At 37.4% G+C, this 15526-nt stretch overlaps 1 protein-coding gene across 1 annotated transcript in view; it reads left to right on the top strand.

Moving 5' to 3' along the window:
* The window catches only part of MRPS9 (mitochondrial ribosomal protein S9), a 67239-nt gene that overhangs the window by 5404 nt on the left and 46309 nt on the right, over window positions 1-15526 (top strand). The window contains exon 2 of the mRNA XM_008543324.2: window positions 6855-7034. Coding sequence (XP_008541546.1) covers window positions 6855-7034 — 180 coding nt within the window. The remainder of the gene's footprint in view (window positions 1-6854; window positions 7035-15526) is intronic.

Raw genomic sequence — 15526 nt, 5'->3', positions numbered from 1 at the left:
GGGTATCAGCAGAAGGCATTCTTGCAGGCTATTGGGCTGGCCCTTGGCCGGAGGCTGCCTTCCGTTCTGGCCACCTGGGCCTCTGTAGGGCAGCTCATCACATCTGGCTTCAATCTGGTTGGTCAAGAGGGGGTGAAAAGAGGGAAGACAGTCCTTTTGTAACCTATCTCAGAAGTGACATGCTATCACTATAGTAGTGTGCTGTTCATCAGAAGCACGTCACTGTCCAGCTCACACTCAAGGGGCGGGGATTGCACAACTGCGTGAGTACCAGGCTGCAGGATCACTGGGAGCCATCTTGGAAGCTGCCTACAACCCACATAAACTTCTTTTTTTATTATCTATGCATCTCATGTATTTAGGTCTTTCTCCTATAGTTGATTTGTAAACCTCTTGAGAAAAATAGCATAACCTTTGTGTCCCCACTATGGTGCCTAGCCATAGTGCCTCCAGACACTTCTTGATGCTCACTGATCATTTTGTGAATTAAACATGTGAAGAGTTCTTATGTATAGGGATGTGTGGGTGCATATGTGTGTGTATGCACATTTGTGTACATGTGAACACCTGCTATGTTACTTTGTGTCGAATAAGATTAGTAACTTAAATAAGAAAATTGCGTCTTTACCATGTTTCATGTTTTCTTCTCTCAGTATAGCAATGTTCTCGTTTTAACACCTCTCAATTCCACTTTACAATTATTTCTGTTAAAATTTAGTATTTAGCCTGGCTCATAGTAGTTGGGCCATTCAAATTTGTTAAATGAGCTCATAAAATAGTTTACTTTTTAGAATCTTATTATGAAAATAAAGCATATTCAAGCATATACAAAAATAGAATAATATAATGAACTCCATGTATATGTCAACCAGCTTCAACAATTATTAATATTTTGCCAACCTTGTTTCATTTGTCTCCTTCCTTTTTTTTTCTGGAGGCTTTTAATGTTAATCTTAGACTTTCTATTATTTTACTTATAGATACTTGAATATGCATCTCTGACAGGTAAAGATTTTTTTAGCTTCCATGCCAGTATGAACATATCTAACAGAATGAACAGTAATTTCTTAATATTATCTATTATCCATTCCATGTTCACATTTCTCAACAACAATTTTTTTTGGTGAGGAAGATTGACCCTGAGCTAACAACTGTGCCAGTCTTCCTCTATTTTGTATGTGAGATGCTGCCACAACATGGCTTGATGAGCGATGTGTAGGTCCGTGCCTGGGATTTGAGCTGGTGAACCCTGGGCCGCTGAAGCAGGAACTTAAACCACTACACCACCAGGCCATCCCCCAGCAATAACTTTTTAGAATTGGTTTGTTTAAATCAGGATTCAAACATGGTCCATGTATTTTATTTGATTGATAAGTATGTTAAGTCTCTTAATTTATAACAGTTTGTGGAATGAAGGTAAATGATGAATTTTGCTTAAGTAGTGTAGTAGATTTCCGTGTTTGTTTAACCTAGCATCCATTTCCCCTTTATAATGGCACCCCAGTTTTCTCAGCAGCAATGAGTTCTTCCCCAGTGGATACAGTCCAGAGGAACTGTAGTCTGGGGCACCTGACCTGAGGTAGCCCACCAGGTATTTCTCTCCCTTGAGGTCTTGAGCAGGGAGACTAGGGCGGTTGCAGTACCCTTTTATCTTAATGGCCACATTCTGACTTCATTGAACTTGCTGTGGGTCATGGGAGTTGCTACTTTTTAGCTCCAAAGATGCCTTGGACCCTGCCTGCTTCAAGTATAGTCCCGTGGGCTGCTGTTAGCCTTCTAAGAAATGTCCCTTTTGCTTCAGTAAAGCAAAGTCAGTTTCTTTTGCTTGCATCCAGAGACCTCTAGTCGATAAAAGTATAAACTTATTCAGCAAGGTTACTGTAGTCACTCTCTTGGAGTCCTTATATTGTTTCTTGTTATCCATATTTTCTGTAATCTGACTTCAGTCTTTACCTTTTATTCCTCAAAGTTTTTTTTTTTTGCCTTTTCTATTCAAATTAGCAGCAGATTCTTCTTTGTTCCATTTTTATCCAGTTGAACAAAAAGGGAACTACTTAATACTCCTGTAATACCATTAAAGTAGTGCGTAGCGGTGGCATTTGGCCAAATTGAGACATCACTGCTCTGTCAGTATGCATCTGCTTCTTTGGCAACCTGCTTGATTGAAATTATAGTTGTCTGACCCTTTATCTTTAAAAAGAAACAAATCTGTCAGGTTGTATCTATAGTATTCCGTGAAAACAAAGTCTGAGGAAGAGTCTCTGTCCTAGCTTTTCAGTTGGAAATAGAGCCTGTAGGACATTTTGTTGGGAGTTGTACTTAGTGCAAAGCTGATTCTCTCCTGAATTCTTAGTGTTCGGAGCTAAAGATCTGGTTCTCACTCAGCCTCATCTTCTTGAGGGATTGTAGTAATGAATAACGTACTCCTTTGAATGTAAATAGTTTTGTGTGAATTCATTGCTGGAATAATTCAGAACATTTAATAAGTATATCCAGTAGTCTGGCACTGACGCTGTGATGGCTTTGTAACTTTAATAAGTATGAATTTTCACAATGTCATATTCTTAAGCAGTGTGTACAAATGTCTTTGAAAAGATCTTAAAGATCTTAAAGTGATTTTATGAAAAATAGCAAATTAGGGACATGTGCTAATTAAAAAAAGAAGGCCCTTTCTAAATGAACAACAGTAAGCAATTTCACAAATGTTTGTTAAGCCTCATTTATGTTGAAACTAAGAAAGCTGCCACCTCATGTCACAAACTCTGGAGAATATAGACAGACTCAGAATAATTTTACATCAAGTAAAGAAATGAGTCTTTGAGCCAATAATCAACTGTTTTGCTTGAGATGATGCTAAAATGTCTTAGGAACAAAAGAAGGAATGGAACAATGTAGAAGAGAGATATGAAGAAAATACAAGAAATATTTACTCAACAAAATGGAAGAATTCTTTTACTATAACTACTTCATACTGTCAAGGACATTTAAAAAAAGATTGGGTGAGGGAGAATTCTGTGAAACGGGATAAGACAGGAAGATAAGATTAAAAGAAGCTGTTAAGGAAAGAATTTTGAAGATAGACCAATGATATAAAAAGCTAAAAATTCAGAGTGGCTGCACAATTGACACTGCAAAAAAAGGGGTAAAAAAACATGGAGTAAAGGCTTAAAAGTCATACAGAAAGCAGAAGAAAAGGACAAGAAATAAGCCTGAAGAGAAGCTGGTATTTGGAGAACATAATAACAGATAATTAGTGTGATTGAAGAAGAAGAACATAAGTAGGTGAGAATTCAGTGGATATTGGTTTTTTCTGAGGTTAGTAGGAGAAATGCATTTAAACATTTTATTCAGAGATGTATAGGTGATCGCTGGTAAAATAAAAGTAGGCAGTATATTGTCTACATTGCCAGATCAAAAGACAAATGAAGAAAACTACAGACCATATAGCAAAAGAAAGAAAACAGGAAGGAAGCATAAAGAAAAAGATAAATTAAGATGCAAAATAAGACAGAATATCTATTAAAACTTGTTTAAATGGGATATTATCAAGTATTTAAAAAAATTCAGATTGGGTCAAAAAAAATCCAAAACCTAAAGTGATTCAATTTCACAGAAAAATGTGGGCAATGATATTCCAGGGAAATGCAAATAGGAATTTGAAAGGGCTACAGTGGTACAATCCAACAGAATTAAATTCAAGATAAAGGTATCGCATGGGAGTGGAACACTTTATAATGCTGATATGTGCAATCTGCCCTAATGTAGAATTCTCCTGAGCTAAATGGTGCCTTGAGTATACCACTGAAACATACAAAGAAAATACATAGGAAATGAAAAGATAATTGACAAAGGAGATGTTACAGATGCTGTATAGATGTAGATTTCTATTTCTTTGGTATTTTCCTGGCTTACATCCAGTATAAATGGATACTTAAAATTTTTTTCCTTTATTTTTTGTGTCTACACTTTACAGCCACTGCGTCATTGCTCTTGAAGTATTCAGTCCATCACACCTTTCACCCCTTATTCTGCAGACCATCTGCTGTCCTATTTCACAAAGAAAACAATGGCAATGAGACATAAGTAACCTTACCTTTATGCCTACTCTCCCCCACAGACTATTTTGTTTCTTTGCATAGAAGAGATGTTTCTCATTCTAAACCTAATGGCTGCTCTTTCCCTTATTGTGATGGTATCAACATCATGTCCCACGCTGATTATTAACAGACTGTATCTCTAGCTTAGCTCTCTCTTGTGAGCCATCTGCCTCCTGGACAACTATCTCTCCTAAGGTGTCCATCAAGCATCTCAAATTCATCGTGCCCAAAACTGAACTCACCACTTTCCTCACTAATCTTGCTCTCCCTCTAGAATTTGTACTTCAGTGAAGGGAGCCATGTTCACTGGGAGACTTATTTCTTCTAAGGGCTGTGGTTGGTGATTGGTGGGAAGTGTACTGGATTCACCTGGATTATCAATGGGTTGTTTAGCTATGGACAAAAACAGTTAGTCATATTATTTACAAAACCAGCAGTGTCATCATCCTTTGGCAATGGAAGATTTGGGAGAATTACCTCTACTGGATGACTGCTATGTTTCTCTCCCGAATTCATACCTTTGCCATGATTCTTGGGGCAGGAAAAGTGTTTTCTCTTCACTTTGAATATAAGAAGCACCATTCTCCATTGTTCAAAGAAGACAGGGAATCATAAAAAATAAAAACAAAAGCCTGGAAAAAGTGAAAACATAAGATGATAAAACTACTGAGCTGGAAGGGTTGGTGCTGGTGGCCCTTGGCTGTGGGGAGAGGTGGCAGAGGTGTGAAGGCAGACTCTGCGTGTAAAGGGCAGGCTAACTGTACATGAGCAAGTTTGGGTCATGTTTTTACTCACTGATATAACACTGTATCTTTATAAAGCATCATAAGAAGATATAATTGTTGGTTAATAATGTAAAGAGACACTCCTCTCAGTTCTCCTGAGGAAAAATGAACTATAAAGTTTCAGGGAATTTTAAATTCCTCTTTCTTACTCATTGAAAAGTAGCAAGAAATTGTTTTATCACTATTTTAATTTGTGAGAGTTTAGGAATATAATTTTTACTATTAATTGAGTATTATAATATTTGTCCTGTAATTTTCTTCCATTTTCTATTGTAGCTGTGGTGACAAATTACTATTAGAGTTATTTGAATCTCTCATTCTCAAAGAGATAGGGAATGGATGAAGGAGAGATGGTGCTGGTGGTGGTATGTGTAAGAGTTTTATGTTTATGAAAAAGGAAGTGAATGAGTTACTAAGAATTGTAGCTCTTGTCAACAAAAATAATCCATAACCAATCTATAAATGAAAATTTGGGAGTGTTTATTCTGAGCTGAAATCTGAGGACCATGGCCAGGGGCCTTTCTTCCCAAAGGAAGAAAGGGCACCAAAGAAGTGGGGTGCACAGAGTGGTTATATACCCCCAAACAGGGTGTTTCACATATGATTGAAATGTCCCTTTTACAATAGTCGGGAGACTGCTCTGTGGCACAGCGATTGATGGAAACAGCAGGTGGGTCTGCTGTCTCAATGAACACAGCAGGGTGGCAGTCTGTTATCTCGAGCTGGGTGGTTACAGGTGAGCTGGGTGGTCAAAGGTGAGTGCAGCAATCAGTTCCTAGCCTAAGGAAAGATGCTTACCCCTAAGGAAATGCCAATGTGGGGGGAAGTTGCACCTTTATCTTAAGGCCATTTGTTCTTGCTATAGTAAATGTTTTAAAGCAGACATGCAATGCGTGCTCAACGGCCACAGTCAGGCCCTTTTGGAAAAAACAAAGTCAGGCCGAATTAGGTTTATACCAAATGGCTTCCTCATATACTTCAATATATCCTATTGCTTGCCATTTTTATTTGTCACTCTTAAAGTCTGAATACTGCTTAAGAGTGTTTAAAATTATCAAGGCTGGGATAAACGTTGAGAACCACAAATTTAAGATTATGAGAAAAGCCAGGACCAGAAAGATCTGTTCTAGTTATATGCGGCTAACTGAGTGCGGCCGAATGATCATTTGAAAACATTTTTCTGATTCTTTAACACCCTGTATTGCAGGTAAAATATTAATGCCTTGGGGGGAAATTCCTAGAATAAATGGATCAACAGCAGCAGGTGTGACATCATTACTAATAGTTCAAAATGATGTGAAAGCCCTTATTTCTACAGTTAGCATGTTGAACCAAATTAATAATAAGAAATCTTCTCAATGTTCAGTGAAGCAGTTTCTTCATTGTGTCCACTTGAAATAAGGACTGTAGAATAAAGTCTCAGACTAAGCTAAACCTGTTATTTCAAGGCTTTTAAAGATAGGCTGTATCTGTACCCTCAAGCAAGGTGAGTACCTCAAGTCTAGGAATACTGTTCCCAGGTACATGCCCCTTGGCTGCCATGTCTTCCACTTGCTAGTTTCTATCTGCATGTACATTGGCCTCTTTTTAAGGGAGTGACATTCTACCCTTTGTTGCATGTGTCAGATATCACAACTAGCTGCTGTTGACCAATCAGTATCAAATATGAATGTTTGCGGTAGATAAGGAAGTAGGATCTCACTTACAAGTATTATCATCTTTAATCAGTTAAAATGCTAGTAGTTTAACTACTTTGTAAAAGCAGGCTTTTAAAAGCAAGCTTTTGAGCAGGGGACAATTTCTAACAGCTTTCTTAATAGATCTTTTACCTTGTTTCCAGACTCCTGCCAACTGAGTAGCATAATGAAAAGACAACTGTTTGAATATCTTGTTTTATTTAGAGACAGTGGCTTATAAGATCAATGTTTAATTTAAAATCTTTTCTTTTCTTTCCACTTACGTTTTCTGCTAGATATTAAGGCTAAGACACACCACGGTTGTATCAACAAAGAAAAATATTGCAGCCTTGAGACGTGAAACTTACACGCTGGATTTTATTAAAAAGCAGATTGAAGAGTTCAACATAGGAAAGAGACATTTAGCCAACATGATGGGAGAAGATCCGGAAACCTTTACCCAAGAGGATATCGATGTAAGTACAGTTACTCTGTTGGGAGAGTAATTGCTGTAGAGTTTCCGATATTGAAAGCACTTTTCTTCGGCCTGAGTCCCGTAGCTCTGGGGAAATTTTAATCAAATTGTCAGAATAAGGAGAAACGCCGCTGTACTTTGCAAGTTGGAACTGTGGTTTCAAAGAGAGATGCTACTCTGTATTTGAAGCATTATAAAGTATGGTGAGTTTTGGATTTTAACTAGAAATGGATACTTTCCCTGTTTCAAGGCATAGGAGCCACTGTGAATGCTTACACAGGATTTGGAAACATCCTGTTGTGTAGTCTTAAACTCAGCTTTCTTAACAAACTGATAAAACAAATGGTAATGGGAATGTAGTCAAGTTTATAAGAAATACCATAGTTAAGCCTAAACCCAGTGTTTTTATCAACTTAACTATATATTTGAACTTTCACAGTGAGGGCATACTCTAAGTGATTAGAGAATTAAGATTAGAACTCTACTCTGGTTCCAGTCTTGAATTATTATAGTCCTGATAAAAGTAGTAATAATCAATAATGCTTTTTTACTAGACATCCTAGGATAGCTAGCAAAGGAACCTAAATTTAACATCTTTGAAGCTTGTTCTAATTTTTAAAAAAGTAACATAGAACACCCCATGGTGCTTCATATTTATTTGAGGAATAACATCTTTGTATAGATTTAACATTTTATATGATTTTAAATATCTCATTTTAATCATTTTATGATTTTACACATTTTAGTTTAATTCCCGTCTTTTTGTACACTTTCCTAATTATTTGTAAATGGTACTTCAGTACTTAAGGCACTAGACCAACATTTTTGACTGAACTAGAGGGATTTCTTGTTGCCCTTCTAGGTCTGTGTGATTTAGAGTTATGGACTTCGTAGCTGCTGTCCTGTTTTTGAATCTTATGGTAATCTGGACAGTGTTTAGGGATGTTAAGAAAACTTTCCCTTTAAAGCACTAATTTTGTCATGAGTAATGTAGGTACTGCTCCATTTTTGGAAGAGGAGACTGAGGCATAGAAATAATAAGCATCGTGTCTACAGGGAAGAACTCTCAGACTTTAAACTCCGAACTGGTGCTCTGTCTTTGTATGTGCCTCATTTTGTAGATAATGGACACCTGACAGTATCCAGACTGTATTACGCAATTTTTAGCTAGATAGCTGCATACTCAAAAAAGTGTGATTTTCAAGAAGAATTGAAGAAAAGGACAAAAACAAAATAAGATCTTCTTCCCCAGGTATCCTTTAAAAAGATAAAAATAATGAGTATCTTGGCATAATAGTCGTACTATAGATTTTTGTTTTCCAAATAGAAATAAAATCTCTGTTCCCCTAAATCTTCTCTCCTGAGACAACTTCTTTGCTATCTTCTTTCTTTGTTTGTAGTAGCTGCTTTGTTGAGATGTGAGTCACTGTCCATCTAAAGAGTCCAGTTCTCCGGTTTTTTGTCTGTTCACAGTTGTGCAGCCGTCAGTCTAATTGTAGAGCATTCTCCTCACCCTGAAATGGGCACTTTATCTCCTTTAGCACTCACTCTTCACTTCCCCATCCCCCCAGCTCTAGGCAGCTACTTTCTACTTTCTGTCTCTATAGATTTGCCTATTGTGGACATTTCATATAAACAGACTCATACGATATGTGGTCTTTTGTGACTGGCTTCTTTCACTTGGCATGTTGTTTTCAAGATTCATCCGTATTGTATCATGTGTCAGTAGTTTATTCCTTTCTATTGCCAATGATTTTCCATTGTGTAGATATACAGGCTTACCTCAGAGATATTGCAGGTTCAGTTCCACACCACGGCAGTAAAGCAAATATTGCAATAAAGCAAGTCACATGAATTTTTTGGTTGCTCAGTCATATAAAAGTTATGTTTACGCTATATTGTAGTCTGTTGCGTGCAATAGCATTATGTCTAAAAAATGTACATATCTTAATTAAAAGTATTTTAATTAAGTATTTTTGGCATACTTGATTGCCAAAAAATGCTAACCATCATCTGAGCCCTTGGCAAGTTGTAGTCTTTTTGCTGGTGGAAGGTCTTAAAAAGAATGCAATATCTGCGAGGCACAATAAAACGAGGGTACCACATTGTACCACATTTCTTTTTAATCCATTCATCATTTGATGGGCATTTGGATTGCATCCATTTTTGGCTACTATGAATAATGCTGCTATGAACATGCTTGGAAAAGTTTTTGTGTGGTCATATTTTTCACTTCTTTTGGCTCTATACCTAAGAAACCATTGCTAATTCAAGGTCATAAAGATTTAGACTTAAGTTTTCGTCTGAGAGTTTTATAGCTTTAGCTCTTACGTTTAGGTCTTTGATCCAGTTTGAGGCAATTTTGGTATGTGATGTGAGAGGGGGTCCAGTTTCGTTCTTTTACGTGTGGATATCCGGTTGTCCCAGCAACATTTGTTGAAAAAACTATTGTTTCTCCATTGAATTGTTTTGTCACCCTTATCAAAAATCAATTGACCTTACTGAAAATCAAATTCAAGGGTTTATTTCTGGCCTCTCAATTATATTTCATTGATCTATATGCTGGTATGACACTGTCTTGATTACTACAGCTTTGTAGTAAATTTTGAAATTGGAAAATGCTGGTGCTCCTGCTTTGTTCTTATTTTTCAAGATCATTTTGGCTATTCTGTGCCCCTTGAATTTCCATGTGAATTTTAGGATGAGCTTTTCAGCTTCTGCAAAGAGCCAGCTACGAGTTGGTTAGGGATTGTGTTAAACCTCCAGATCAATTCTGGGAGTATTGCCATCTTAATATTAGGTCTTCTAATCTGTGAACATGGATGTCTTTCAGTTTGTTTAGATCTTCTTTAATTTCTTTCAGTGATGTTTATAGTTTTCAGAGTTTGGCATTTCCTTTAAGTTTAATTCTGAGCATTAATTTCTTTTTTTAATTCTCTTGTAAATAGAATTGTTTTCTTAATTTTGTTTTTGTATTCTTCATTGCAAATGATAGAAATACAATTAATTTTTGTATATTGATCTTGAATTCTACAACCTCGCTGAACTCATTTACTAATTCTTAGAGCTTTTAGTGAATTCTTTAGGATTTTCTATATACAAAATGTTGTCACCTGCAAATAGAAATAGTTTTACTAGCTTCTTTCTAGTCTGAATGCCTATTTCTTTTTCTTGCCTCATTGCCCAGGTAGAACCTCCAACAGTGCTGAGTAGATACAGTGAGAGTGGCTCCTCGTTTTGTTCCCGATCCTAGGGAAGGAGTCCAGTCTTTCACGATTGAGTTTGATGTTGGCGCTGAGTAGATACAGTGAGAGTGGCTCCTCGTTTTGTTCCCGATCCTAGGGAAGGAGTCCAGTCTTTCACGATTGAGTTTGATGTTAGCGCTGAGTAGATACAGTGAGAGTGGCTCCTCGTTTTGTTCCCGATCCTGGGAAGGAGTCCAGTCTTTCACGATTGAGTTTGATGTTAGCGCTGAGTAGATACAGTGAGAGTGGCTCCTCGTTTTGTTCCCGATCCTGGGAAGGAGTCCAGTCTTTCACGATTGAGTTTGATGTTAGCGCTGAGTAGATACAGTGAGAGTGGCTCCTCGTTTTGTTCCCGATCCTGGGAAGGAGTCCAGTCTTTCACGATTGAGTTTGATGTTAGCGCTGAGTAGATACAGTGAGAGTGGCTCCTCGTTTTGTTCCCGATCCTGGGAAGGAGTCCAGTCTTTCACGATTGAGTTTGATGTTAGCGCTGAGTAGATACAGTGAGAGTGGCTCCTCGTTTTGTTCCCGATCCTGGGAAGGAGTCCAGTCTTTCACGACTGAGTTTGATGTTAGCGCTGAGTAGATACAGTGAGAGTGGCTCCTCGTTTTGTTCCCGATCCTGGGAAGGAGTCCAGTCTTTCACGACTGAGTTTGATGTTAGCGCTGAGTAGATACAGTGAGAGTGGCTCCTCGTTTTGTTCCCGATCCTGGGAAGGAGTCCAGTCTTTCACGATTGAGTTTGATGTTAGCGCTGAGTAGATACAGTGAGAGTGGCTCCTCGTTTTGTTCCCGATCCTAGGGGAGGAGTCCAGTCTTTCACGATTGAGTTTGATGTTAGCGCTGAGTAGATACAGTGAGAGTGGCTCCTCGTTTTGTTCCCGATCCTAGGGGAGGAGTCCAGTCTTTCACGATTGAGTTTGATGTTAGCGCTGAGTAGATACAGTGAGAGTGGCTCCTCGTTTTGTTCCCGATCCTGGGGAAGGAGTCCAGTCTTTCACGATTGAGTTTGATGTTAGCGCTGAGTAGATACAGTGAGAGTGGCTCCTCGTTTTGTTCCCGATCCTGGGGGAGGAGTCCAGTCTTTCACGATTGAGTTTGATGTTAGCGCTGAGTAGATACAGTGAGAGTGGCTCCTCGTTTTGTTCCCGATCCTAGGGAAGGAGTCCAGTCTTTCACGATTGAGTTTGATGTTGGCCCTGGGTCTTTTGTAGACGCTCTTCCTCAGTAATAGGAAGTCCCTTTCCATACCTAGTTTGTTGAAAGTTTTTGTCATTAGGAGGTGTTGGGTCTGATCAAATGCTTTTTTTGCTTTTATTGAGATGATCATATCTTTTATTAGTATGGTATGTCACATTAATTTGGTTTTTTTTCTCATTTTCTTTATCTTTATTAAATTAAAATAGAACTTCCATGTTATTGTTAGGACTAAAGAGAGAAACATAAGCAAAAAAAAGCTTATGACATAAATCACATAGTCAAGGGACCAGCCTGCTGGCATAGTAGTTAAGTTCACATGCTCGGCTTTGGCGGCCCAGGGTTCGCAGGTTTGGATTCTGGGCACGGACGTACACATCACTCATCAAGCCATGCTGTGGTGGCATCCCACATACGAAAAATAGAAGAAGATTGGCACAGATGTTAGCTCAGGGCCAATCTTCCTCACAAAAAAAAAAGAAAGAAAAAAATCAAATAGTCAATTATAAAAGACAATCTCATTTTACCTATAGGTTTGTTCTGGGAATGATGGAAGCAAACACAGATTTTTGTTTGTTTTTTAACATTGTTCAATGAAATATTACTTATTAATAGCAAAATCTTTAATATGACTTTGAGCTAACATAAAGTGTTAGATGTCAGTTAAGACTCACAAGAATCAGAGATTTTTATCCTGTATCAAACTTAACTAATACTTTAAAGGATACAGGTTTTTAATTTATTTATTATTTTTTGTTTTTGTTTTGAGGAAGATTAGCCCTGAGTTAACTGCCGCCAACCCTCCTCTTTTCGCTGAGAAAGACTGTCCCTGAGCTAACGTCTGTGCCCATCTTCCTCTACTTTGTATGTGGGACGCCTGCCATAGCATGTCGTGCCAAGCGGTGCCATGTCTGCACCTGGGATCCGAACTGGCAAACCCTGGGCCGTGGAAGCGGAACGTGCGCACTTAACCGCTGCACCACTGGGCTGGCCCCTATTATTATTTTTTACATTAATTGATTTGGATATTAAACCAACCTTGCATTCCTGGAATAAATCCTACTTTGACAATGTGGGTAATCTTTTTTATGTGTTTTGGATTTGGTTTGCTAGCATTGTGCCTGAGGATTTTTGTGTTTAATTGATACTGATTTGTATTTTTCTTGTATTATCTTTGTCTGATTTTGATATCAGGATAATACTGGCCTCATAGAAAGAGTTGGAATGTGTTCTATTTTTAGAAGAGTTTGAGAAGAATTGGTATTTAATTCTTTTTTAAATATTTGGTTGAATACATCAGTGAAGCCATCTGGGCCTGGGATTTTATTTTTCATGGTAGTAGTTTTTTTAAGTTATTATTCTGTTAGCTTTTAAGGATGGTCCTCCCCTCTCTCCATGTGACTTGTGTGTCCCTGAGTAACTGTTCTCAGCAAGAGGATCTCACTGCCCGACTGAGTTTACCACTGTAGCACTTTTGAGCATCTCTTTGCTATCCTTTTGGATGTACATTGGGCATATTTAGCTCGCTGAGAGAAACAGAATCATTCAGCTCTTTTGTAATTCTATCTGAAGGGATAAACATTTTCACAACAAGTATTTAAATGGATTTTGTTGTTTGGAGTGGTTAGTTCATTGCTTGGGTGTTTAATCAGAGTATTATTTTGGGGTGTTAAAATTATTTTCGTGAGGATTTAATTTCTGCAGAGTAGACATGGCCTATAATTTAATTCAATTACCTAGTTAAAAGTCTAGGCTCACTGTATAGTGTTCACATGGGTAAATCAGGTGCCGTTGTATTCAGATTAAACCGTTTGTTATTTTATGTTTTTTAGAAACTGATTTTTCCATACTACTTAACCAATTGCTAAAATAGTGATAGTTAAAACAATCTACGAAATGCATTTAAGCAAAAATATTTGAAATTTAAAACAATTTTTTTCATATATTAAAATATCTTTAAATGTTTTTTGTTAAGGTGTTTACAACGGACACACATTGGTGTCTCCATCTAGAGTGTCCTTTTTATATTATTTAGAGAAATCTAAGAGGGTCCTATTGTTCAATCAGGTAGAAACAGTATGTTTAGTTCTAGTTCTTAAAATATAGAATTGTTTTCCAGAGAAGATATGTTTAACATCACTATGTAAATTTGAGAGGTGACAGCTTTTCTGTACTTTTAAAATTGTGCACGTGTATGTGTGTATATATGCATGTGTGTATATATTTATATATATATATATATATAATAGGGTAAAAGTAAATTGATGTTATTTTATGTCATTGTGCTAATAGAATATAGTGAAAATCTCCCTTGGATTTAGCCAATAATGTAATGAAATGATGAATTAATATGAAAAAACATCCAGTTGCTTCTTTAAATTATGTAGAATCTTCTAAAATGAAGCTGAATGTCTTGGGTTGTGAGGAATATGGATGCAGGACATGTAGGACTTTGTTGTTAAATTGGTTTTTTTCTTAATCATTATAATTAAAGTAATATTGTAGAAAGAGGCAGAACCTGGGATTAGGAGATGCCTTGCAGTGTCACTAAGTAGCGTTGTAATGTTTAGCGAGTGACAACACTCTGTCACTTGATTTTCTCATCTCTAAAATAATGCCTGCTTGCCTACCTCAGAATATGACTAAGGAGCTTGAGATTCATGCAATGTGTTATTGTTCTCACTACTATTAATTGTGATAGATAAAATCTACCATAACTGGAATCATTCGCTAGTTTTCTAATTGCTTTTGTCACACAAATCTTCCCTGCCACCTGAGAATGAGTGCTGGGGAGAGTTACTGTTGAGTACAGCGATGCATTGGTGAGCCGCTTAAACTGAGACTGCAGTGTATTGTAGGTTGGTATTTTGTCTTGCCCAGCTCACTGTCCAGAGCCCTGCGTGCAAGTGAGTGTTGGAAGTGAATGCTAGCCGTTTCCTTGACACCAGTGACATAACTGCTGTGCTAGACTTTCCTGCAAGTGATTAATCTGCTTCACTAAATCTCACATTTTATATCAATTAACTCTGGCATTTTATTGAATTTAGTGGACGCCCTTTGGCATCTGAGTAGATGTAAAAGCAAAAGAGGACAGTGACAACCAACTGTTACCAAAGCATTAGAATTATATACCCATTATGGTTCCTGTTTTCAGTTATGTTTTTGAAACTATTATTTTTCTAAGAGGTTTGGCTGTGTATATAACCTGAAAGAGGCAGTACAGCTGATGTGTTGTCTTTAACATTTCATACTGACAAAATGCTTAGTGATTTCTAAAGACAAAAATAACTAATTTGACACTCAAAGCCAGGAAAATGATTTAAGCTTCCAGACAATCTTTGGAAGAACGTTGTGATTGCTATTATATATTTAGAAGTTATAATGATGGGGCCACCCCCCTGGCCAAGGGGTTAAGTTCACGCACTCTGCTTCGGCAGCCCAGGGTTTTGCCAGTTTGGATCCTGGGCACAGACCTAGCATCACTCATCAAGCCATGCTGAGGCGGCATCCAACATAGCAGAGCCAGAAGGACCTACAACTAGAATATACAACTATGTTCTCAGGGGGCTTTGGGGAGAAGAAAAAAAAAGATAGGCAACAGATGTTAGCTCAGGAGCCAATCTTTTGAAAAAAGTTATAATAATATATTTGGCTTTTAATATATAAATTAAAACTAGATACAGTAATTTTTCTCTTATTTAATATGATCAGGAAATTAGGTATTTCACGAAAGGGAATTTTGTAGATAAGGGAAAATGATTTTTAATTGTTATTTGTAATGAAAGATACCACCACTTACTAAAAACTTCCTGTATATGTGCAAGATGCTGTCTGGGAGCCTGATATACATTACCACGTTTAATCTTTATAAAAACCTTATGGGATAGGTATTTATTATTGGGGAAATCAAGGCTGTACAAGGTCTTTCTGTATCCAAACTGTTTTTTCCACGCTTTCAAAGATTAATTTTTTTGGTAACATTTTCTACAATAAATTGTGGTCTCCTCAACCCTGTTTCTTAGAGGATAGTGCATATAGTTTACCCTCAGCA

The sequence above is a fragment of the Equus przewalskii genome, chromosome 14 (assembly GCF_037783145.1).
Source record: "Equus przewalskii isolate Varuska chromosome 14, EquPr2, whole genome shotgun sequence".
Lineage (NCBI taxonomy): Eukaryota > Metazoa > Chordata > Mammalia > Perissodactyla > Equidae > Equus > Equus przewalskii.
This window is presented reverse-complemented; position numbering and strand designations above follow the sequence as displayed.